At 38.3% G+C, this 25718-nt stretch overlaps 1 protein-coding gene across 4 annotated transcripts in view; it reads right to left on the bottom strand.

Moving 5' to 3' along the window:
* Positions 1 to 25718, bottom strand: part of GPAM (glycerol-3-phosphate acyltransferase, mitochondrial) — a 45552-nt gene that overhangs the window by 3942 nt on the left and 15892 nt on the right. For 3 of the 4 annotated variants that reach the window (XM_061458767.1, XM_061458765.1, XM_061458766.1), the window contains exons 3-20: positions 24517 to 24639; positions 21587 to 21660; positions 18544 to 18657; positions 17150 to 17299; positions 15973 to 16069; positions 14878 to 15014; positions 13418 to 13517; positions 12497 to 12709; positions 11981 to 12094; positions 9882 to 9967; positions 9092 to 9207; positions 8281 to 8351; positions 6923 to 7187; positions 6356 to 6498; positions 4674 to 4751; positions 2435 to 2575; positions 1536 to 1725; positions 1368 to 1426 (exon numbers count right to left, since the gene is read on the bottom strand). In XM_061458767.1, coding sequence (XP_061314751.1) covers positions 1368 to 1426; positions 1536 to 1725; positions 2435 to 2575; positions 4674 to 4751; positions 6356 to 6498; positions 6923 to 7187; positions 8281 to 8351; positions 9092 to 9207; positions 9882 to 9967; positions 11981 to 12094; positions 12497 to 12709; positions 13418 to 13517; positions 14878 to 15014; positions 15973 to 16069; positions 17150 to 17299; positions 18544 to 18657; positions 21587 to 21660; positions 24517 to 24639 — 2271 coding nt within the window. The remainder of the gene's footprint in view (positions 1 to 1367; positions 1427 to 1535; positions 1726 to 2434; positions 2576 to 4673; positions 4752 to 6355; positions 6499 to 6922; positions 7188 to 8280; positions 8352 to 9091; positions 9208 to 9881; positions 9968 to 11980; positions 12095 to 12496; positions 12710 to 13417; positions 13518 to 14877; positions 15015 to 15972; positions 16070 to 17149; positions 17300 to 18543; positions 18658 to 21586; positions 21661 to 24516; positions 24640 to 25718) is intronic. The other variant, XM_061458764.1, reaches the window with a different exon arrangement.

Genomic DNA, 25718 nt, shown 5'->3' with positions numbered 1-25718 from the left:
TCTAGCAATACCCTATCTAAATGCTGATGCTTCCAAAATTGAAATGCCAAATTCCATCTGGCATTCAGGAAGCTGTATTATTTAGTTGAAAGAAAACTGCTTCATTTGCAAAGTCATAGAATCATAGAACACTTAGGGCTGCAAAAGACCTTAAGATCATCTAGTTACAACCCCCCTGCAATGGGCAGGGACATCTCACACTAAACCATGTCACTCGAGGCTGTTCAACCTGGCCTTGAACAGCGCCAGGGATGGAGCATTCACAACCTCCCTGGGAAACCCATTCCAGAGCCTCACCACCCTCACAGTAAAGAACTTCCTTCTTACATCCAATCTAAACTTCCCCTGTTTAAGTTTGAACCCGTTACCCCTTGTTCTATCACTACAGTGCCTAAAGAAGAGTCCCTCCTCAGCATCCTTACAGGCGCCCTTCAGATACTGGAAGGCTGCTATGAGGTCTCCACACAGCCTGCTCTTCTCCAGGCTGAACAGCCCCAACTTTCTCAGCCTGTCTTCATACAGGAGGTGCTCCAGTCCCCTGATCATCCTCGTGGCCCTCCTCTGGACTTGTTCCAACAGTTCCACGTCCTTTTTATGTTGAGGACACCAGAACTGCACAGAAGACTCCAAGTGAGGTCTCACAAGAGCAGAGTAAAGGGGCAGGATCACCTCCTTCGACCTGCTGGTCACGCTCCTTTTGATGCAGCCCAGGATATGTTTGGCTTTCTGAACTGCGAGCGCACACTGTAGCTGACTCATGTTAAGTTTCTCATCAACCAACACCCCAAAGTCCTTCTCCACAGGGCTGAAGGGGAGTCTAGTTAGGGGATTTAAAATTCAAAATGCTAGTAGTAAAGTGCAGAACTGATCCTTTATTTTAAAGAACACCTGTATCCTCATGGTGGACACTGTGGGTCTATTGGGATGGTTCCCCTGGAGTACTGATCACTGCTAAGTCAAAATTCAGCTAATACTTTTTGAAGGTTTAAGTAGTCATCCAAAATGAAATGTAGGTGTTAATAAGCACAGAGCATGCTCTCAGCCTTCCAACTTAGTCACTGATGTCCAGAAAGGACATGGAGTAGAGCACAGGAACTTCATTTGCTGTGAATAAAAATATCTAGCTACCCAGCCCTCATCTAGACTGGTTTTCTCAGGGGCAAGAAGTGCCCTGTTCCACAGTATGTGTTCTTCTCCTACAGCCCTAAGCTTTAAGGAAAGCAAAGTGCTCAAAACCCACAATACATGTGCACAGATACATTCACAGGTTTTGAACTGACATTGAACAGGTTTCGTGAATTGTCAAAATCGCTCTCACTATTAAAATGAAACTTAACAGTCTCCAGCTCTGACCACTGAACACTTACCCCGATTTCCTTAAAGACTTTCAATGCGTTTTTCACATGACTGTAGGTAGCACTCTCAGCTGCAAGAAAGAAAACCCAGATGTAAGCAAACTGCAGTTGGATTTGGGCTACCTTGTAATAGGAGGAACAGAATGAATCAAATTCAGTTCCAAAAACAGTTTAACATACCATATACAGCAACATTCTTCTCCGTCCTGCTTATTAAGTGCCTGTGTAACTTTTGAAGGTATTCAGACTCTAAAACAGGACCACTAAAATTGTGCACGAAGATGACAACAGAGCTATATGCCTCCAGTAAAGGTCCCAACAACCTCTGCAGGAAAGTGATGTACTGCTGGTGCTCTTGAGACTGGCTCACCTAAGAAAGGGCAACAAGAGCTTAAGTGACAGAGAGCAGTGGAAACAAGAAACGCCATGCAACACAGTACATGGCACAGCAGTAGCCAAAATGATTCTTAATACAAAAAAGAGGCACAACACAGAATATTAAGAAAGCCCAGCAGAAAACCAGTTTACCATGAGGGACAAAACAGGCACTACATGTCACAGATCAATGCCACTTTTTTTCTCCATCAGGGTATTAATAACTATTTTCCCAAGACAAAATTAAAGACATTGCACTGCTCTGCAGCCAGGATAAAGGTTGCCATACATTCAGAGATGGACATGGATTTCTAAGTGTTAACAAGATATCCTCACAGTGTTTGTGTCAGCCCTGTAAGAAAACTTGTATTATGGCTAACATCAACACGATCAATCTACGAAGTGAAATTTAGGCTGAAAATAAATACCAGCCAGATGTGCCCCTTTTAGAGTGTATGCAGTCAATAAAGAAAAAAACATTCAGGTCCTAAGATACTTAAGCCTTTTTCAGTTTTCATGACAGAAACCATTGTCCTTCCACCTCCTGTGAGATTATTCTTTGGATGTTTCCTCATGGGGAGGAGTGAAGGCATTTTACACTGTGAGCCAATAATAAAAAATTATCATTACCCCTCCTAAGCTAGTGAAGTAGTTTGCATTTCCCACAACAGGCTTCAATGTTAGTAGCCCTAGGATTACATTACCTTCAGGTAGCAATCTCTCTGCTCTTCTCCAAAATCACTGTCTTCATCTTCCTCATCACTTCTCCAAGATAATGGCTCAGGGAGTTTTTTATTCCATTGGTGTTCTGTAAGACTGGGACTAACATCCTCCTGATCATCCTGCTTAAATTTGAAAGGCAAAGTGATAAATAAGAACCCAAACCCAGGCAAACAATAGATTTATTTTATAATCTCATACGAATTAGTCCATTTGCTAACCAGAATTTAATGAAAGCAGGTGAGACCCAACTATAGACAGGGTTGAGACAAGCAGAAAGAAATGAGATATTTGGTGAAAAAGGCTGTTTTTCTTCATAGTTTGCCCATCACAGAAAAATGCAAAAGTGTTGCTGAATCTTCCTACCAGAGGCCATATAGTAGCACTTGTCAAAAAAGTGCTTTCAGTTGCATTAGAAAGCGTAAGGGAAGCCTTAGTATCAATCATTCACCATTACTTGTTCTGCTGAAAGTAGCAGAACACAAAGATTTTTTTCAGAGGTCACCAGTACTACATCACTGAAGAAAGACCCCTCACAGTTATTCCATTTAGAAACGTGAATCGGGCAAGATTAAAACCAAATGAATAACAGACACCTCACAGATGTGATTACTGTCATATTAACGTCAATGAAAAAGGCCTCTCAGCTAATAAAGAATAACATCCTTCCAATCTTACCTTTTGAATAAAGCAGAAGTGGTAAAATAAGTTTAGAAAAAGACCAGAAATCAATAGGTGTTAGGAATATTTCTTGGTTTTTGAAGCAGACACTAGAATCACAGGAAAAAGTGTTCAAAAAATAGCAGGGCTCAATGAAGCTCAATATAATGGGAAATTTATCAATGTGTTAATGTCAGCAGGAAACTGAAATCACTGGAAGGGGCAGAAGCTAGCGACCTTTCTTAGAGAACAGGTTGTAAAACGCTCATAAACATTTCCAGCCTGTCTGAACTCATGAAACAACCACTGCTTATAGTGTTTGCACTGATTATGCAAATTCTTAACATTTCAAAAAGAGTAAGCAGATTCAGAGATTTTCTAAGTATAAGAAACATACTGATGGAATATATGTCCTTCTTACGTGTTCAAATGTTGCACCGGTGACGTGTATCAGACAGCATATACAAATACTTATATACTGCCTGACATCTATCTATATTCCAGTTGTAAAGTACCAGACTTGCAACCAAAACTTATAGAAGAACCCTCAAGACAGGTTTCATGCTTGAGTAGACAGAGGTGCATATCTACTACAGTCCACACCTATTTTCCTCATCTGGCCCCAGGTATGGAACATACAGGTTTCTTTCTAATCCTCTGATCAGCATTTATTTTTGGATTTATCTCATAACGATTCCAACCTAGTGCCTCACAACATGTCATTAGTTCAGATAAAAAGCAAGCACTAGTAACTCCAGAGGAGAATGTTTAATATCCAATTGTATTAAGTAAATAGTACCACCTACGGTTACATATATTAAAAATGGAAGCATGCATCAAGAGGTGTGCAGTAAGATTAGAGTGAAGCAGTGGCCACTGACAAATATACCAGAAGCATCTCTAGCCTCTGAAGCTGGAGAGCTGCAAGAAGAAAGCAGCCAAATGCATAACTTCTTTTCCACACGCTCTTGCTACTTCCTCCTGGGCATCGAGGTTTGTTTACTGTGCACAAAAAAAGCTGGGGAAGCAAAGGTATGGCAAGTCAGCTGCTCCCTCTTCCCCAGGTTTTCTTTACACTGTACACCTATGGCAGATTGTACCATACAGTAACTCCAGTACGCCCCTGAAACTGCAAATTGTGCTAGTAGAAGAGGTGTACAATAACTTCGAGATCAATGCAAAAGAATTGAATGAGGACAAAAAATCTGGACTACTGACTCCTGTAGGGTAGAAAGTAAACGCCCACATAACTATGCTACAGCCTGAAAGGGATCCAATAATAAAAGAAGTCCCCATTTTACAAGACAGTATAAAACATGTGTCTTCCTTGGTAGGTTTAATGGCACAATGAAATTACAGAGTCATTAATAGCACCTCATGATGACTATACCCAAATGTCTGATGCTTATAGTGTAGGAATGAATAGTATTGGTCCTGAACCCGTTAATACAAGCTTTCAGTAGCAGCATGGGTTTAGAACAAGGCTCATAATTAAGAAACAAATTACTATGACTAAAGTCAAGTACATAAAACAAAGCTCATTTAATATCTCTATCACTTTACCTCGGCCACCAGAAGAATGCCGTATTGAATCAGCCTTTCCACGGATTCATGGCAAACTTGATAGATCAACTGGCAAGGCTGCACAACATAAAAGAAATGCACTGAAAAAATCATATCCGTTATGACCATTACAGCAAGACCAGCTCCCTGGTCTGTATGAATGTTTTAGATACAGCACTTATTCCTTTCAAACCTGTTATTGAAGATTCACCATAATCCCAATGCACCACTATTATGTTTATCCTGGCAGACATTAAAAAAATTATAGTGAAACAGGATATTTGAATCTTGTCCAATGTATTCTTAAGAAATGCATTATTATGCTGGTAAAAAACCACATCAAATATTCTCCCATTTTAATCACCTCTAACCAATTTTTAAACAATTCTGGCATAAAATCACTGTAAAACTAAAACCATTGACGCTTACACCAGTGATTTACTTAGAAAAGGAAAAAATGCCCTACGTATTTTGAAACTCTGAATAAAAATAAAATAAAAAAGTAACAAACAAAAAAAAAAACAAACAAAACACCCCCCCCCAAAACACAACCTCTTTTACGTTGTTCATAATGATGTACAAAATATTTCTAGGTTAAAATTACCATCTCTGAAAGCAGAAGGATAAGATCACTGAAGAGCCCTACCATACAAGCTACATTATTGCAGAGGCAAAAATACTAAATTTGGCTTATGCTTCATTTATAAAGGCAAAAGTCAGAAATACGTGTGCATGTTTAAGCACAAATACAAGAATCCCCAGAATTCTAAGTAATTCTACACATTAAAAAAAAAAAAAAAAAACCAAAAATAAATCTAGCACTTAATATTGCAAGTTTCCGAAGCATAAGGATACACAGTGTCTGAGAACTGAGATAGAATCAGCTTGCTTCAATGTTTTGTAACAAACCAAAAACCAAAGTCAGGCCATGTTTAAAGTTGCCACTAAGTGCTAGGCGTGGCACACTGTGACTTGCACTCCTACGCAAACTAAGAGCATCTTCACAGTCTGGAGCCTTAGTTCCCAGCATTATTTCAATCATCTATGCAAACCCATACAAGCTGGGTACTCTCAGAAACCTGTATTTGTTTAAGTAAAAAAAGCATAATGCAGATATAGTTGTCAGGGTCTAATGACATAAACAACACAAAACCTGGTAGAAGGCATTAAGAAGCCCAACCTCTAATTGTGGGAAGCTGACAGAGATAGACTGAGCAGCTTTCCTCTCTCAGGAAAAGCTCAAAGCCAGCACAGCAGAAATGCCGCAGGCTCACCCCAGCATCACCCACTTCAGGACTTGCATGAGCAGCAGGCATGCACTCAGTACGTATCCCTGAAACAGGATCAAACGATGTTGTCACACTTTGACAAGGAAACTAGGTAGTGACAGGAGTTTGGCAAGTTAATTCACATGTTATCTCAGGCCAGACATCTTTTGGACGAACTCTCCTGATGAGCCACATTCATTCAAATGTCCAGAGATTTCCTTGAAGAAAATGGAACAATGCTATCTTTGTCAAATTACATTCAGCCTTTTGCTACCCATTACCTTCAGATTGTCCTTAAAGCAAACATATCAGAACTGTGACACTTAAAAAAAGCATCAATTCATTTTAAAATAACATAGGCAGTTACAAGCAGAACAAAAATTTAAAACGTGGGCAATTAATGCAATTACTTACCAAAGATACAGTAAATTCATTAGAAAGTAAGTAACACAAGCTCGCAGCTTTTCGGACCAGGTGTTCTTGACTAATCAAACTGGGAGAAGCACCACTGGTACCATTTCTGTACCTCCTGCTCTGAACCGCATGAAGACTGCAGGCTACAGCAGAAACAAACATATGCAAAGTTTATTTTTCCAAAGAGCTTTATAGCAAAGGAAACAAAACTTTTGGTTTGTCTATTTCTGGCCTAAAAGCAGTCAAACATTACACATGCAACTGAAGAATGAAGACAGAAGTCACCACTATTTTGTTTGTGTAAAAGCACAGGTTTTGCTATGTTCACTCAAACTCTGATAGTGCCTTGCCTATGGCTGTGACCAATACACAAATACTTCCAAGGAAGATCAAGGATGATTGCAAAAATGAGTGGAAACATTCCACAAACAAAACACAAGCATTGAAGGGGAGAGGAAAGAAATATATAAAAGTAAATTACATGAAAAACTGATGAGGTTTTTTGTGCAGACACTTTGACTTCATGGGTTACAAGAAAGCCTTTCCTTGGTAAAGCCCAAAACATACCAATAATGGCCTCTTTAATGAATACATGAAGTACTCCATTGCTGTAGAAATTGAGTTCAAAGACAGCAGGTATCGTCGTGCTGGGAGTGATGAAGAACTCATTGTTTCGGCTTGTGTTTGTGATATTTACACAGTTCCCCAGCAAGTGGATGGCATGCATGACAACATCGTCTGAGTTCCCTGAAAATCCCAAGTCAAAGTCACGGGCTAAGACCTCCTCCTTCATAGAGAAGAAATCTTCTACCAACCTGGAAAGGTCAGTTCCCTAGGAAGAAAAACAGTCACACGGTTCAACAATTTTTCTGCACAGATGTTTATCTGTAAACCACAGAACCATATACATAGCAAACACAGACAATACACTAACTGTCAATAAGCCAAATCACAAGAGTCAAAATCACAACGAGCAAAAATTTTCAAGGAGATTTTGCACACAGCCCACAGGTTTTGAATTACATGCAATTTTATTTTGAAGCCATGCAGCTATTTGGGAATGCAATGGTTTTTTGTTTGCATCTTGGCTTATTTCACAACCTCCAGAGACCAGAGCTGGTCTTCAAGAACTTGTTAGAGATACCTTATTTCCATTACCTACACTAAAAAATTAACAATCACTTATCTGGAAATGTTGTAAATAAAGGAGTTGTTCAACTGGCTGGGGACACACAGAAAAGCTTTTAGTCAAGCTGGCTTCAGATCACACCATAAAATGCTTCCTTGATCTCATTATTTCAGGAAATTGGGAAGACTAGACTGACGGGAATGTCGACACCGTCTTCGACAAGCAAAACTACATATCTGAGCAGTATTTCTCAATTCATTCTCAATTTATGTGCAATGAAAGCTTCAGATTAGAAAGAGAAGGAATTTCAGAAAAAAAAAATGCAAAACACACTTGTAGGAGAAAAAACTATATTTTATCCAAGCCCCTTGAACAAGGCTTCAGTTAAACATTAGTATCCTTCTGCCACTGTGATATAATATTCTAGTATTGAAGAACAGCCAAACTAATTTGAAAATTAACAGAAGAGGTTCTAACATATTCAGTGGTGAACGTGTTTGAGATGTAAAATACAATCTTAATATAACGAAACAAACCCATGTTCTCTTCAAAAGAAAAGCAGAACTACATTTCAGACTACAAAATCTTTCCACATGAGGGTTACCAGCCCGTCAATAATGGCTTATCTTCAAGCATCCACTAACAACTAAAATATTAGCACTCAGACTACCTGAAATCCACTTTAATTTAAACACATCTTTCTTCTTAATATCATGCAATAGTAAAATACATGCTGTTTTTTTTATTAACAAGGCCAAAGTAATATCTGGCTATTTAAGCAGCATGAAGGCCTTACCTGCCTGTGTCTGTACAGCAGCAAACAGGCAACAATGTGGGTAGACATCACAGCACACGACTTGTTAGCAGCTAGAGGCAAACAAGATAAACTTGTTAAGCACCTGTGAAGTTTAGAATATCGTAGCAAGTGAAAGAGCACTCATTTTTAAAAATCAATAAAAATAACAGCAATATTGGCACAGAACTGTACATTCCAAATTAAATACAAGGTGTATTTTGTCTACATGTTAACAGTATTAAATTAATTTGAACTAAGAAGGCTGAGTAAAGCTTAAAAGTTTACTAACTACTGTTTTGTATGCATCTCTTTTACCACAGATCACAGATCTGACTGAAAAACACACTACATACCTATACATAACCTATAAAACTGCATTGGTCCATGCAGCTAGATGAGTTCATGTGAGTATGATCTTAAATAATGGCATTAAGACACTACAGTAACTTCTTAGAAGAAGTGATAAGACATCAGTGTATCAATATAACAAGAAAGTTATATTGATATATTGATATATAATATTGATAAATAATATTGATAGAGTATAGCAAGTTCAGTATACTAGTCCAAAGAATACAAAAGTTAACAAAACAGAATAAAAAGCTTGTACTTAATCAGAAAGAGATTTAATTAAACTGTGAAGAGGGAGGGAGGCAGACAAAGGATAGAGAATTGTCAATAGAGCATTTGAAGTCATGAAATGATCAACTGAATGGAGGGAATTGGGAAGTACAACTTTACCAAATAGCCAGTTAGTTCATGCGATCAGCAAAACAAAACAGGTAGCTGATAGTGATACTATAACACTTACTGAACAAAATATGCTCAGCCAAGTTGGATATTAGTTCTCTTCTGAAGGGTTCACTGGTGATATCCCTGGAGTTGGGCAGTGAGGCCTCTGCACCTTCATCCACAGTATCATTAGGTCTGAATACATAATAAAAATTCACATTATGACATTTAGACAACGGTACATGAAGTAAACCTGCCTAAAAGGCAATTTCCAGCCTAGCCTCCCTACAAACCAGAAATGGTCTTTTTTATGGACCTACAACTTCGTAAAGACAAATGACTGATTTTATCTCTACCAGGACCACACCGGTTTGTACAAGTCCAGCAAACACCTGAACCAAAATGTTTATCCATGTAACAAATGCAGATCTAGCCCCTGTGCACAGTTTTGCAGTTCTGGAGGTGACAGTCACCTCCTTGAGCAAGGGGTACTCAGTCCCAAGTTCTATTTGCTTTGAAATGACATCAAAACCCACCTGAAATGTTTTTGAGGTTTCAAACTAAATCCTTAGGTTTTTATGTAGGGTGCCATTTTTCCCTAAGTTATTAAAAAAAAATTTAAAATTAAACCTACAGAGCTCACTAAAATTAAAAAAAAAGAAAAAAGCCTCCTTGAGCTTATTTAAACAGAGCTATCCAGCAAGAATGCAACTGCAAATGCAAACTGCAGTTACAATTATCCAAGTCTTCAGTTTTTCTATACACAATGGGGGGAGTTCAAGCACTGCTGGGAATGTAATGTAGAAAACTAAAATAACAAGCACATTCCAACCTGCCCTCTCTCTTCCCAATCCCCAGAAAGTCTGTACCTTGATGGAAGTATAGCTGGTAACAAAGCTTGTTCCAAAGAAAGAGGAGCAGGCACAGGTTTTTGACTTTGGCTGTTTACATATTCCTGTAAAGAGATGACTTGTTTTGTTGGGTTTTTTGGTACTTTTCCCACCCTATTCTTGCACTGAACTGATAATATTATTACATGAAAAAGGCATTTACTAAAAAAAACAAAAAAATCAAAAAAAAACAAAACCCCAAAACAAAAAAAAACCCTGCAATTCAAAACAGCTTACATTAAAAAAGCAGTAACTAGGTCATAGAAATAAACAGTTTTCAAGTTTATTCACTTTTGATTTTATTCTATGAAAAGGCAGACTTTCCACAGCAAGAAATCTGTACTTCATCAAAAACACTGCAACAAAAAGAATACGTAAACCCTGTCAGTACCGTGCTGGGAACAACTCCTTTGAGATTAGCTTCTCCATGATTAAATTAATGAGAACTGCCTTCATTAACATGAGAGAGAGCAAAGTAATATCCATTCAGAAGCGACATGGAGACTGTAATTATTGCTTGCTGCTGCCTTCCTCAAATACCAGGGTAGGGAACTTCTCCATAGGTAAACACTAGCATAGATACTGCAGTTGTAAGACCCCTTACAGTGCCACAAACTAAAGCACCCAGGAAGCAAGGAGGGTACCACATGCTTAGAATTCTTGAATCCCTGATTTGTCAAAAGCCAAACACCTCTCCTTACAGGTTAGCATCGACATTACTCTGTTTTCAGGACACCGTGTTCTTGCAGTTTCTATAAAGACTGGAAAACTAAAGAGCCACTTAACCTGCTGGTCAGGAAAACAGTTCCTTCCCAGGAAAGCCGCTTAAAAGACTTTCACAGGCAGCTCACACTCTCCTGCTTCTAAGCCTGTGCCCGCAGAACTGCAGATGCCCAAAATTAACCCCCAAAGCTCATCTCCTTTACAAAAAACTGCAGTGAGATAACTTCAATTTAAAAATAGTTACACTTCTGCAAATCTCGGTTAAGGAATACTTTACAAAACGTATGTAATTTATTACCTTTTTGGAGTACAAAAATGAACACAGAGACAAATGAGACCTGAAGTAGGTTGCTAGGAAGGTAAAGAGTGATTAGCATTTCACTAGATTAAGAGGGCAGATAACCTTCTTTTCCTTATACTGATCCTACAACAATTGTTAACTCCCCACCAAGAATAGCCCAAGCCTTCTCCTTTGGAAGTGAACTATGCCAACTCTAATGCAGTGCAGACGGTCACAGTAATTTCATGCTGTGGTAATTGAACCCTCCAAAGCTCTCCAACCTACTGCATTGCTGAGAGAAGTAGGGCAGAAAGAACACCTAATTAATTTGAATAATGTTCTAGTAGGCTGTTGTTACAGTAGCTAATCTTATTAAAGTCACACTAAAAATAAGGTATACTGTAGCAGAACACAAGGTTAGTGAAATGCAGGTAAGTATAGTACTAGCAGATTCTGCAAAGAGATCAGAGAATATTTAAGAAGTGAAGGCAGATACTTCTGCATCACCCCATTCCCTGAGAAACTACGCAACAGTATCTGGTGGGCTACTGTAGATGATAGATGTAAACTAATAACAAACTATGACTTGTAAAGAACATGCAGATTTTAGTGACATATTATCCATGATACTTTAAGAGCTACTGATTCACTTAGCAATTTTCAAAGTTCAGTGAGGTAAATGCCCTTCCTCAACAATAGTATAAACCAATTAACTGCTTAAACTGGAGAGCAGTATTCGGTCTCCTTCAAATCCAAATGTCCCTATAAGGTAAAGAATTACTACATGATGCAAGGATCATTTTAAAGATTCTCACCTCAGTGAGAATACTTACACTACGTCAAAACTAAACAACACTTTGCATCAGCTCTGACACTATTTCAGCTTAACACAAATGTGTCCAAAGAATCACACAATCAGCAAACCAGGGATACCTTTGTCCCACCAGAACGAACTTCAGCAGATGATGCTTGTGATGACAACCCACAAAGAGAAAATGTAAAGTTAGTGTGCCCCACTACTGAAACACTGAAAATGCCAAGCCTTAGAGAAGGATCTTCAAAATATGAAACTTACTTTTAAGGAAAACGGTTGTGCAAAATCTACTCTGACACACCCATAGTTCTTCCGCAGCATTCTGAAGACTCCTCTAGCAATACTCCAAATACTTTCATTCTTCTTAGGCTTGCCCTGGAAAAAACAGAGGTGGTTGTTTTGTTGTTGGCTTTTTTTTCAATTTGCAATTAAAAGGCTATGACTAAAATTAAAATGCATGTGACAGCAGACAAAATAAGGTCGAGCCTTTTGACACACCTTATAACTTCAATTAAATCAAGAGAACTATTCTTTTCCATAGATAACAAGTAACATGTTCAAGTGGATATGTCACGAATTTGCATTTAGAACTATGTCACATATACCTCAGCACTCGCTGTTAGAGAGGTTTTGTGATTCATGGCTGTACACTCTACAACACTAACACCAAGGACATGAGACAGAGGACTACTAGCACATCATTTATACACGTAACACGTTTTCCTGCACATAAACAGAAAATCCCCTAGGCAAAACAAGTTGTTCAATTGCTCTTACCAGCTGTTCACTGTTATAGTGACCTTCAATTATGCGATCATAAGAGATTCCCACAGGTATAATTAGGACATCAGGAGTAGCATTTGAGAAGAGAGCATCCACCACTACAGATAAAAGACCTGCTCTAGCACCAGATGTCTTTCCACTTCGAGACCGTGTGCCTTCCAAGAATATTTCTAAAAACTGCTGCTGTCTCAGCAATTCTTCTATGTGCTGAATACAAAAAGATTGGAAAAGAAGAAAAAATTACATTGGCAAATTCACATTTTAAATATATTGTCAGCAACCATTTGCTTTTGCAAACACTGGAAGATCATGAGTTGGCATGAATACTTGTGAAAAAACTAAAACTAATGATTAATCCTTGACATAAACCCAGACCAAACTGCAATTGAATTTGCATGAATATACAAGCAGTGTAATGCCATTTGCTCAGGAACAGCATCTCTAGCAACAGCTGATCTAGTCAATTTGCATACATCAATCCTTCTGGTTCCTCAGTACATCCTATTATCTAGGATGCAAATACAGCTGTTATACTGAATGGCACAAAGGATTACAACAACCCATCATAAACAGAGACTCCCATTAAGTTATAGAATCTGTGCAGATCTGCCCCAGTACAAAAGGAATCAGAGAAAAAAGGCTTAAGTTTAACATTAATTCAGAGGGCATTAATTTCACTTTTTTAATAAGGATTATGCATGGTGAAAAATCTGTTCATCTTTGAAGCTGCTGGGCATTCAATTTTATTCTACACAGCCAAGACTTCATACAAAAATATATCCTTTTTTTTTTGCAGCATGAAACCTAAGACAAATTCAAAGCAGTAAAAAATATCCCCAGACTGACAGAACTTAGTTTCCCACCTGTCACCTGACTGAAACGCTACCTAGAGAAACAAAGACAAGAAATACATACCACATAGAGCAAAGCTCTGTAGAGGAAGTCCTTACGACCATCAGGACTCTGATCTAACTTTCGACGAATGAAAAATCCTCCTAGCTTGCGGATCAATGTGCTATATGATAAAGGAGAATTATACTCTTTGAATTTAGTTTGTAGGAAATTACTACATGTCCAGTACAAAATTCCTAGCACACAACAGGAACTGAAATTACTGAAATTCTCAGATACTAAAACATATTATATTATTTGCAAATGATGGGACTCTATTTAACTTAAGAAACAGGCTTCTCTATGCTGTCTTGCCTCACTTACCAGATTCCTTGCCCTCTGCATTGACCCTGACTGGGAGATCATTTCACACTGAGATGTTGGTGACTCACATAAGAGTTAAGCTGAGTTGGCCAAGTCTGTGATGTGCTGCACATAAACCATGGCCCTTGTGTTTACGTTGTACTGCATATGGCCCTTGCTGGAGGATCAGCTCAGCCAACTAATTTTAACAGAGGAGCCTGCAGGCAGCAATCCAGTTGGCACCAGTAGTTACACCACCCGTGTGTCCTTGCTTTTGTCCAACATTGCAGCAAGTTCTCATGAGAACATCCTTTCCAATTGACAGAAGAAATTATGAATAGTTGTTTTCCTGTAAGAAAATCCTGTACTAACTCAACCAACCAAAATGGGCAACCCCTTCTGCAGACAGGGTCCACACGATGTGCTGAACGTGGATCAGAGGCCCACTGGATGCTGCACAACTTGGGGTTCCAGTGTCTGAAGGCCTCTTAGATTACCTATGTTAGTCTCTCTTTTTTTATACTGCTAGCCCTAACAGATATAATTTTAATTGATATTTCATAGACTCTGAATGCCTTTCTTACTGGGATCCTCATAGACCAGCACTTATTGGTGCAAAACACCCTCTAAGTCAAGGTACCCCCCCTTCTTTCCTCACCATTTACTGCAAAATCCAGTGGCTTTTTCAGAAATTAGTTATCACCAAATTCTGACTCACTGGCAAATACTACCTAAAAGACTGTATGTTCTTCAGCCACCAGAAATATAATTTAAAGAGAGACCAAACTGGAGTACTCTCCACAAAGTATTGCACATTCAGTACTGTTGTTGCCCATTAGACAGGTCATTGAACTTCATGAAGAGCTGTCCATTCACACCACTTTTTCACATACTCATCTTTCCTAGTCCCTTACCCATTTTGAGACTCCTAGAAGAAAGGAACAGTCTTCCTTATCCTACTTAGGTTATCACAGTTTCTCAGAAGGATTTTGTTATGCTCTCTCTCTAAGCATGTAATAGGAACCAAAGTTCTAAATGATAGCCTAATAATATTCAAATTGTCTTACACTTGGACATAAGATATATGGAGTAACAGGTCTCCTGAAGTTCCCCCACTCAGTCTTTTCATAGAATCCCAGAATCATTAGGGCTGAAAGGAACAAACAAGGAGAGGTTATTACCTGAAGATGGGGATGTTGAGATTGTTCCCTGCAGCAATGTAGGGTGCCTTGATGTTATGGCAGAAAAGAATGAATGTAAGGAGCAGGTAGTCAATGTGGGATTTGTGAACAGGCAAGAAGATAAGAGGCAAATTCATCTATGGTGGGGAGAGAAGTAAAAAAAGAGAAGACAGTTGGCAAGAAATGTAGAATACTACTCCTTTTCTGATCAATCACTGAGATTGCTAGCATCATGTTATCAGAACTGATGGCTTTTTCTGGTTAGCATCAGTTTGTTTCCTTCTGGTTTTCAGTCAGCTGTGACACAAAGACATTTTAGTCAACTGTACTTGCTATTTTCATGGCCTGCAGTTTTTAGTTGTATGCATTACATTTACAATGATTAATATTCCGAGTTTCTTCAGACTCACAGCATTCAGACGACAATCAAACAATTAAACAGATGTGGCTAAATCAGTGTCACCAAAGTACTTCTATTTCTTTCTATTAGATATCAGCAAGGTTTTATGAATAGTGGGGTTCCAAAACACTGTAATCAGAAGATTAAGAGAAAATATTAGGAACCTTTTTTTTTTTTGTTTCATTTATCCAATTCATCTTTCTAAGGAAAACCCTGCAAAAAGAATCAATTAATTTGGGTGTAAAGAAAATAGCAGAATTTAGGAGTCATTTTGATCAATTTAAATAAATATTGAATGACTGGAAACAAATTTCTAGTTTATTTCTTAAAGATTTTTTATTCAAATTAAGGCAAGAGTGAGAAATCCTAAATAGACTACTATTAATTTATTACTGGCTGCTTCAGCACAAAACCCAAAATATTGCTGGATGAAGGTTATGTGCAATAATCATTCAGCCTGATGGTTCAAATTTGATCCTGAATCAAAGGTAAAACCAGAGTTCACAGTATTTTAGCTTACACAACTCCACGAGTATTACATTTAATTAAAAACTCTATTTCACACATATGAGACAGTTCTACAAATCCGGTATCATAGACTTAGCAGAACTCTTCTAAAATGAGAAAGTGCTGTAAGCATTATTAAAAACTACATCAGAAATCTATGTTACTAGATTTTTCTCATCCGCCCTTACCTCTGTTGCTGCTTTGACCATTTCTATTTGACCTCTGTGGATCTGAATATTCCAGAAAAAGCTGTTAAACAACTTCAGTAACACCCATCCAGTCAACCTGAAGGAAGAACAAACACAATTAAAAAACCTCCATTCATAGAATCACAGAATCATAGAATAGTTAGGGTTGGAAAGGACTTTAAGATCATTCAGTTCCAACCCCCCTGCCATGGGCAGGGACACCTCACACTAAACCATCTCACCCAAGGCTTCGTCCAACCTGGCCTTGAACACTGCCAGGGATAGAGCATTCACAACCTCCCTGGGCAACCATTCCAGTGCCTCACCACCTCTCATTTCTGCCTCCCTCTCATATGCCAAAAGGCAAAGCCATAAGATCTCACTACTTTATATTCAAACAAAATTACTACAAAATCCAATTGCTTAACAAGATTTTGCCTATCAGCTAAGCCATGGTTAGTAACCACATTTCAGCCTCCTGCAGTTATGACACAAATCTTGTTAGTGTCAACCTCAGTGAAGGCTGTTCAAAGGACAAAGACCACTTAGCATACAAGGCAAATTAATGGTGGTTGTATAATCAATTATAATAACTAAGCTAGTTATGTTAGGTGACAGTATCTATCTGGTCCTGTGGGAGAACTTAATATAGTTTAAAAAAATATAGGATTTGCATCATAGAACTTGGTAAAGGGCTAGGAACATTACAGTGACAAATTCATCCCTGGTAGTAATGGGTAGACACTACAGTAGAAGATTTCATCTAAGGTGCTTTCTGGGTTATCATATTCAGTGGGCTAGTGAAAAAAACGATCTTTCACAGTTTAAGATGCTGCACCTACCTGCTTTCACTCATATGAGCCTGAAACAAAGGACACTAATACTGGTCTAAGCACTAGCACCAAATCCAGCTTTCAGAAGAAAAAAAACATGCTTTTATTTAACCTTATCACAAGACTTATCCCTTGAAAAGCCAGATAATTTCTGCTGCATCAGAAAATGAAGACTAACTACTGTTTCATTAGTTAACCATTAGAACAGGGATTTTAATAAATAATGTATTATTTTTTAGAACAGTTATTATTTATGAATGTGTTATAAGCTCTGCTGGTATAACACAGAGCAAGCTTGGCCATTTTTCTACCCACTGACAATATTGATGAGCCATTTTTCTTACCTGATTAAAGCAGGCGACACATTTGCTACCATTTCTTGAAGAATTTTCCTGGCTTTTTTCTTCACTTTGTTGATAGCTTTAGGATCTGTTTGAACAAAACTACCTGGAGTACTTGGTTCAGAAGCTTCATCTACAATGGCCTTCTGGACTCTAACATTAAAAAGTAAAACATATGAGACAATCACGCAACAGAAGCGTTCAAGACACACAACAGCTGGGTTGCTATGGGACAGTGATATGTTATGAGCTACATATCACTACAAGAGCACCTTGCAGGCATAGAAGAATCTGCACACTGAAATATCATGCACTCCAAATGCATCAAATTTAATTCAGTATTTTTCTAAGCTCTGATTAAATAGGTGGACAATTGGTGAATGCACTCAAAGTTGACCATGTATGGTATGTACACTGTTCACAGGTACTGATACTAAATGATCACTAATTTTCAGAAACTGTTAACAAAGTTAAAATGCAGAAAGAATAGCTGAAATATCTGTTAATATCTTTTTTCTGTCACAGCAGTGTCACCTTATTAGACAGATTTATGCAGTTGCTATTTTGCACTGCATAATTCCTTGAATTCTCACTTTTGCAAAGTATAACCGAATTTTATAAGGACTCTTTTCCCCATTTAAAATATATCTAACAGAGATTAAGTGGCTTAACACACCATAACTATAGCACAGTGCAGTCTGCTTTGCTTTACAAAAGCAACACTATGATCTTCAGATGGGACTTGTACATTAAAAATTCAGGAGAGTTAGGAATGTTAATGTAGGCAGTGTGTGCCCTCTGACAAGAGCAGACTCGAGGACTGGACAGCTGAATTTCTTTGCATCCAAGGAAAACTGATACCTTAATAGCTTATCAGGGGCTCAACATGCCATTTAAAATGCAGTATATGAAACAGAAAACAAGCTCGACAAAGTAGAGGGTGGGTATTTCATTCTACAGTTTTGTTCCAGTTTTGCCTCATGCTCTTGGTGTACACTCAGGGTACTCTAAAATGCTGTTTTCCTATTACTTCTGAAACACTGACAGCTTCTTATGACTGCAGTATGACTTTAGTGGTAATCATTTACATGAATTACATAAACATAAATTACATAAACATTTCAAGAGTTCGCATGTAGCAATGTATTTTTCCATGTACTGTCTGCTGTCCACCCACTGTGCATCATTCATTTGGAGCATTATAGCTCTTAATCTCCACTTTTACTATTCAAATGGAAATTGCAAGCTAGAGACCTGAAAAGCTGTGCTGAAGATACTGTACCCTCTCATATTTTCACAGTCTGATTTTCAAAACCTGCCATTTCCAAATTCTTAAATCATATTATAAAGTACCAGTCATTCAAAAAAAGGGAAATGTCTATTTTGCATTATCTTACCTGCTGTTATTTAGCACATTTTCTGTCAGATTCTTGGCAAACATGCCCTTATGAACATCCCTTTCTTGCACAAAAAGGACGTAACAAAAGCGTCTCGCAAGCCACCCTCTGTACCTACAAAAATATGAAAGATATTTGAATCTGACCCTCAAACCATTTCACCACAAAAAAAAAAAAAAAGAAAGAATATACAAACACCTAAAACACAATTAAGAAGCAAAAGTAAGTAAAGATTTATGAAGGGCTGCCTAAAAGCTTCTGTATCTTCTGGTAAATAATCAATATGTTAATGTTACGGATGATACAACTGATGCAAGGACAAGATATCTGACACAGCTGGGGTCTGCATTACTTCAGCTGAGGGTGATACCGGCCCTAAAACACCCATAGTATCACAGGAAATTAGCTACAAACCAGCGTATACATTTTGTCTATCCACTGGAACTGCCTCCCTAGCTCAGCAAAGATAAAAGAAGAGGTAGCACCGATTCCCCTTTCAGTGACTTTCCAACAGGGAATGAAAATGCCCAGCTAAGAGGTTTGTCAACTTCTTCACAAAATACTGAGTTCTCTTGGGAAAGTTGCTCACGTACGCACAGCGTAAATTCTCACAGACACTTCTGAAAGTATGTTTGTGTTAGCCACCAACACTAAAACCACTATTTTTGTAACCTTTTCATCTTTTCCAGTGTTGTTAAACTCCCGGTCATATGTGCCTCCTACGTAGTTTCTCCTTGCAAAGTTATAAAAGTAGTAGAACCACTAAATCAATAAATCTCTCTACACATTCAAGTGTTTAACTAAGGCTATTTAGTTTATGCTGCCAGTCTTTCTTTTAACCCTGTTCTCTCCTCTCTGGATCATATCAACAGTAATTACCTGAGAAAATGTTATTTTGAACAGTTTTACTAACATCACAGACAATGCATATGATACAGAAAGGGCTAAAATCCAGTCCCCAGCAGTGAATATTCATTACTAATTTCTCTCCTTACTACCCTTACTCACCAGGCCAGGACCAGACAAGCCCGAACTCATGTTGGTCATTCCCCACACTAAACAGAGCTAGGACCTCCAAGCAGCAGAGCTGATGTGGTAGGGAATAACTAACAGTTGGAAGAAGAAATTCAATTCTGGCCATTCCTAAGACCAGAGCATTCTCTATTATGCAAAACCCTGTCCTGACGGCTGCTGTTGCAATGCTGATGCTCCAGCGAGTGCTTCAAACCAAACCATGGATGGCAATGCTCATGCTGGTTTCCATGCTGGAGCGCTGCCAAGATCTCCCTCCTTGTCACCCAAGTTACTGATCTTGGCTGTTAAACCTCCCTACGACATTTCAGTAAATTTATACATGGGTTAAAACCAGCTAGGAAAGATGAGAAGGAATGTTTACACTGCAAAAGGGCAAACCACCTGAGTGAACAGGCCACTAGCACTATAATTAACATGAGTGCACATACACAGTGCACATACACATCAGCAGTCTCACATGTAACTGTTACACAAATACTCAGACCATCTCAAAGGACAAAGAACTTTGCTATTCATGTTGCCAGGGAAGTAGACTGGTGACTCTGCTTTAATTGCTTTTCCATTTTCCCCTTCACATCAGAGTTTGAGAGCCTTATTGATTTTTCTAAAAACCAAAGCTGAGGATGTTTTTTTCTGGTAAGAATTTTGGTAACTACAAACATATCACAATAGCATACAGCTACTGCAGGGATGTGTCAAGGTATAAAGGCTTCTACATTCATTTTACAGCTTAGCAACTGCGTAGTAAAATTAGAAAAATCTGTTTTCTAATAATTTAGCAATGATAGAAGACAAAAACCACGCAGAATAGACCCAGTCAAGATGTATTATAAAACTGACATATTCACACCTAAGAAAAGGGCTATGTTAATGTCTCAATGCAGATACAGTACGCTAGGAGTTAAGGAGAATCCCTCTTGCTTTCCAAGGACAAGAAACTGTGACTAAGTAACCCCATCAGACCTCAGAACTTCATTAAAACTGCCAATTTTCATACTATAATGACATCCTGAGCTAAAGGCATTTTATTTCAGAGTAATTCATTAACCCATATTTTGTTGCCTTTATAGTCCTAATTTAAATAACTCTTGACCATTCAAAACCATTCAAGTGTTAGACCTTTGAAACTAATTAAAAAAGGTTAATATTACACACTATTTCTCTTAATTTTCTGTATTCTAAACCACAAGGTCCACTCTTAAAAAGACATCATTAATTCAAATTGAAGAAAGAACAGCCTCTAACATTAGCTTCCTCCCTCTCAAGCACAGCACAATGCTGCCTTTCTTCCACTCAGACACTTTGGCTCATTTCTTTTGAGCTGCTGGCCTCTCTTTGTTTGCTCTGACTCTACAACAAACACTGCAGGATCTGCTTATGCTAATGATTACTGTAAAAACCTTAGCAAGCATTATTAACTTTCCATAGAACAGAATAGATTTTTGTGTACTTTCAGTATCTTCGTCCAAGAACACAAGACATATTTCCAATAGCGCAAAGATACATCATCATTTTTAGGTCATCTACACCATCCTTCAGCAGCTGCACTCTGCCACGGAGGCAGAGGAGAGACAGTCTCGCAAGACATGCTCAGATTTAATTGTCATTAGCAGTAACAGTCAATGCCTAAATTGTGAGCCAGATCTGCTCAGTAAATGAAAATGCAGCCTGAAGTAATTTTGAAGCATGGGAATAAAACAGCTTGTCTCAGCATTATGCTATGGATGCTGCGTTTGCACTAAGGAGAAAGGATTTAAACATGCTCTGGTTTTTGTGAAACAGGTTTGACCCTTACATTCCTTTCCTACAACCCCAAAGGACTTTGCCCAGCTCCCAAATACACACAGCCAGATTCAACAAGTACATTACTTTCCTAAAGTCAGCACCAATTCCTGCATTTTAGGACAGCAACATACACTCACTGAGTCCATGCTATCCTAGAGATTTCCCTGTCCTAAGATCAGAACACACTGAATTTTGAAAGCAAAAGACAGACTTGCCACATTACCTTGTATGTGTTTCATTGATATATATGACATTACGCAGACCCAAAGAAGGAATACTAGCATTGAAGAAGTTATCCTGTAAAAACAGGGAGAAAAAAAAGGTTAGTGGACTATTTTATTACATAAGAATAGCTGTGTCTTTATATTCATCATAATATTTCAGATAATACTAAGTTTTTCAACTCTAATATAAACAAAAGCCAAAGCAGAGAAGTGCTGAGCTTGCATATTAAGTACACACAAGCTGTTCTGAAATGAAAATTAAATTCAGAAAGTCACTATTCCCACTCCAATATTTTCAAAGCATTCTCTAGGCTTTACTGAATACAGAAATGGTTGTTTTGATTGCATCCTTCAAGCCAGAATATTTTATCATGTTCTGATGTAATATAAACCAGGACTCGTCATAATACAGAACCCATCTTTGAGACAGAACTTCATTAAGCCACATTCAGCATTAGTATAATCACAACTCTTTTGATGCTATGTCTGTGACATCCAGTTTGACAGCAGATCAGGCATCACACAACGGCAACCAAGGGTCACAATATCCATCCATGGTTAAGTGGCAAATCTCCACGCTCCTGCTCTGCCTGAAGAACAAACTCAACCCAGCCTTCTACACCCCTGGTGCAGACACTACACGCCAGGCTATTAACTGTTCTGGGATGAGTTGAGGAGCAGTTCCACTTTGGATAAACAAATATTTCCTGGCTGGAAGACCTAAACTTTAATCTTCCATATTCCAAGTACCTTGACCGAGAGGCTAGCTTCTTTCTGCTCAAATAATATTTAATTATAAAACTGGTACCACGCCAACAGTGAATTACAGCTAAAATCACTCGGACTGTGTATGTCAAGGAAGATGAAAACAGGGCAGTAAAGGACGTAGCCATCAGCTACAGCAGAGCTGCAGAACAGCCTCATGACCAATTCTGCAATGGGAGTCAGGGAAGAGTCTCATTTATTTGGATTTTTTTTTAGGACACACCATTTGCCACAGCTTCAAGGTAATGCTAATTTCCTTGACTATTCAATGGTAATATTTTGTGGATTTTGAAGCTTATGAGATGTCCTGGCAAAAAGAAGTGAAATGACTTTTTCTTGGTCTCACAGAAAGTCAGCAACGAAGTTAATTACCACTCAATGGCCAAGTCCAGACCAGTGCTCTATTAGGCTACAATCTTGCTCTGTGCAAGTCATCCTCTAGCTGTAACGTCACACTTTAGCTTTTCCTTATTTAACTCCTTCCTGACCTGTGTCAAGCAGAGAATGTGGTTCTGGGAGACCAAGTGAGCTGATAAAGCATCTCCATGCTGCTCTGAGGAAGAAGCCCAGCTCCCAACACCACATCCTACCCTTTCCCACTGAACACTTTCCCTCACCTCTTAAATTATACCACCTCTAGCATTCAACACACCCCTTAACGAGCCAGCTTCATTCAGGCAAGGCAGAAAACTAAGACAGCCAGACTAAATGAATAAATAAAGCAGGCAGTTTTCTGCTTGGATAGTGAACTTGATCGGCCCCCAGGACAGCAGGAAAGAAAACAAGGAGGAGAAGCTAGACTTCCCACTCCCAGCATCAGCAAGCTGTTAGTTTGGCCAACACACTTAGGTAAATTTGTCTCACTCATCCATCCCTTTTCCTTAAGAGAATTAACGAAACAGGCAGCTCAAAAGAAAAAGAAGTGAAATATCTGGAGGCTAATGAAAGGATCTGGTTTGTTACTGTCTGCTGCATTGTGGCATAATGCAATAAAGGGCTTAATCAGGTCATGCCCCTTTCTTAAGTGGGATCTCAGGGTAGTTAATTAGTTTCTTACTAAATGTACAAAATACAGAACAAGATTTTTATTTTTAAGGCATGATTCCCAAATTGAAACAGCCTAATTACTGATAGACTGATTACTAAATGTATAAAGCCTTAAGTTGAGAATTCTTACACATCTTTTTACAAGTCGAAACACTCAAGTGTCTGTTAGAAGTAGTCTCAGTTTATCTAACTGCTTGTCTCATTGCCTTTATCATACCTAGCCTTCACAACACATTTGGATTTCCAGCCCACATTTATATCTCATTGTTGCAATCTTCTGTTCTGGCATAGGAATAGAGTGAAGTAACAACTTTTCCTTGGTCAACGAAACAAAGAAAATTTTCACTCTATTTCAGCCCAAACAATCATGAAACTCAGCACAGGTACAACTGAGTGCAATTTAAAGCCCAGGGAGTACACGCAAGTCAAGTTACATGATGAACTGATTGCAACTGCATTATGCTATTTATCAGCATTCTGCATCTTCAGCTTATGGAAAGCTGACCACTGCAGTTCAATAAAGTTCACATTTTAAATCAGGTTGCACAACCTCTCTGGAGCCACCATCTTGACACTGTTCCCAGCAGACAAATATCCTCACTATTGTAACTGGCGCTCCTTGTTTACAGGCTGGGCAGAGAAGCCGGGAATGAGCTAGGTGTAAAAAACCAACCCCTCTTCTCAAGTACAGAATTGATGCCTTCAAATTTGAAGGGAAGCACATTGCTTACTTTCAAAACTATATTTATTCTGATAATAGGGAATTAAGTGTCCTAAAAGTAAGGCTTAATACTTTCATATGCACCAAATTTCCATTATTAATCTAGCAGAGCAGATAATTTTTTCCTACACAATTTCCTAGTGCTGAATCTGGAGAGCTGGAGAGTCTTGTGCAAGGAGTACGTCTGCACTAAAAAGTAGGAGACAAAGCATCACAATGGGTCTGCATCACCCATTAATTCTGTGGCAAAGAAATATAACCACAAAGGTGAAAAACTATATTCCTTTATGAAGCAAAAACATTGTGACCTTAATTCTGAAATTAAGAAAACTACAGAAACTTCATCATGCTGCAGTTACACGTTGTCAAACATAATCCATTCCATAATCTTCTTACCCGGCTCTGGGGAGTGCAAACATAGCAACATCGTCCCACAAAAGGCCTTTTTCTGCCCAGTAGAGTCTCTTTCCATTTTAAAGTAGCAGATCGGAAGAGAGTGGGTCTAGAGTTACACTCTCCCTGCAGAACAAAAGAGTGCTGTGTAAATAGCCAGAAATACATGTTTTACTGAGTATGTGAAAACTTGGAGTAAGAAACAAAAAAGTAATTACCCCCAATTACATAAAATTAAGACAAACTCTTCCAAGACTTTTCTAAAACAAATTATACTATCTCCAGATGATGTAATTTTACAAAACAAAAGCAAAATCAGTATTGTACTTTTGTAACTTAAGCACTGCAGTATTTGCTGACACAAAAAAATTTAAAATAAATAACAACCCTAATAAGAAACTGCAAGGAAATTGGCAGCTGAGAAAAGTGGAAGAAGTTAGCAGTACATTACAATTTCAATAATGTAACGCTGCTTATAATACCAGCAATATATGTTAAACTTTACTGGACATCATCCTGTGGAACTGCAGGAAAGTTGGATGTATGCAAAACATTAACTCCATTGACTCTGCAGGCTATTTTTCAAACAGTTTCATGCTAAGTGATATGAAAGAGGAACTACTGTGCCTTTTCCAATGTTACACTGTCTTTCTAAAGATTACAGAACAAAAAAAACCAAAGTAACTGCATTCACAGAACACATTCTCTATGAGAGGACATAAAGAAAATACACTTGACTACACTTTTTACAAAGACATCAACTGTTCCCATAGAAGTCTACTGAATTATTGCTTGCCTTAGAACAAGCACTGGATTGCCATTTTCTGAACCATCTACTCTTAAGCTTTTAATAAAAGGAAAATTACAGAAACAAACCAAATCAAAATGTTGTTTAAAATAGCACACTTAAGAGGAAGAAAAGCAGGGTAGAACCAATACCTTAAACCAGCATAAGGGCTGGAAAGCACAAATACAGATCATCACATACTCAGTTAGAAAGCCAGCCCAGTGAGAAACAACCAAAAAGTCATAAGCAACACTGAAGACGCCTAAAAACCAAAATGTGCATGTATCATATTTGGCCAGTATGAACTGGCCAATATTACAAGCCTAAGTTTTCCATCTGAAATAAAGAAGCATAAAGATGCTAAGCCTGACCCAATTCCTTCTCTTTTACCTTTGGTAATGCTAACTCCAAAGTTAAT

Source organism: Pezoporus flaviventris, unplaced genomic scaffold (genome assembly GCF_033815535.1).
Source record: "Pezoporus flaviventris isolate CSIRO_AGI_PZ_B2104156 unplaced genomic scaffold, CSIRO_AGI_Pfla_v1 ptg000029l, whole genome shotgun sequence".
Lineage (NCBI taxonomy): Eukaryota > Metazoa > Chordata > Aves > Psittaciformes > Psittacidae > Pezoporus > Pezoporus flaviventris.
This window is presented reverse-complemented; position numbering and strand designations above follow the sequence as displayed.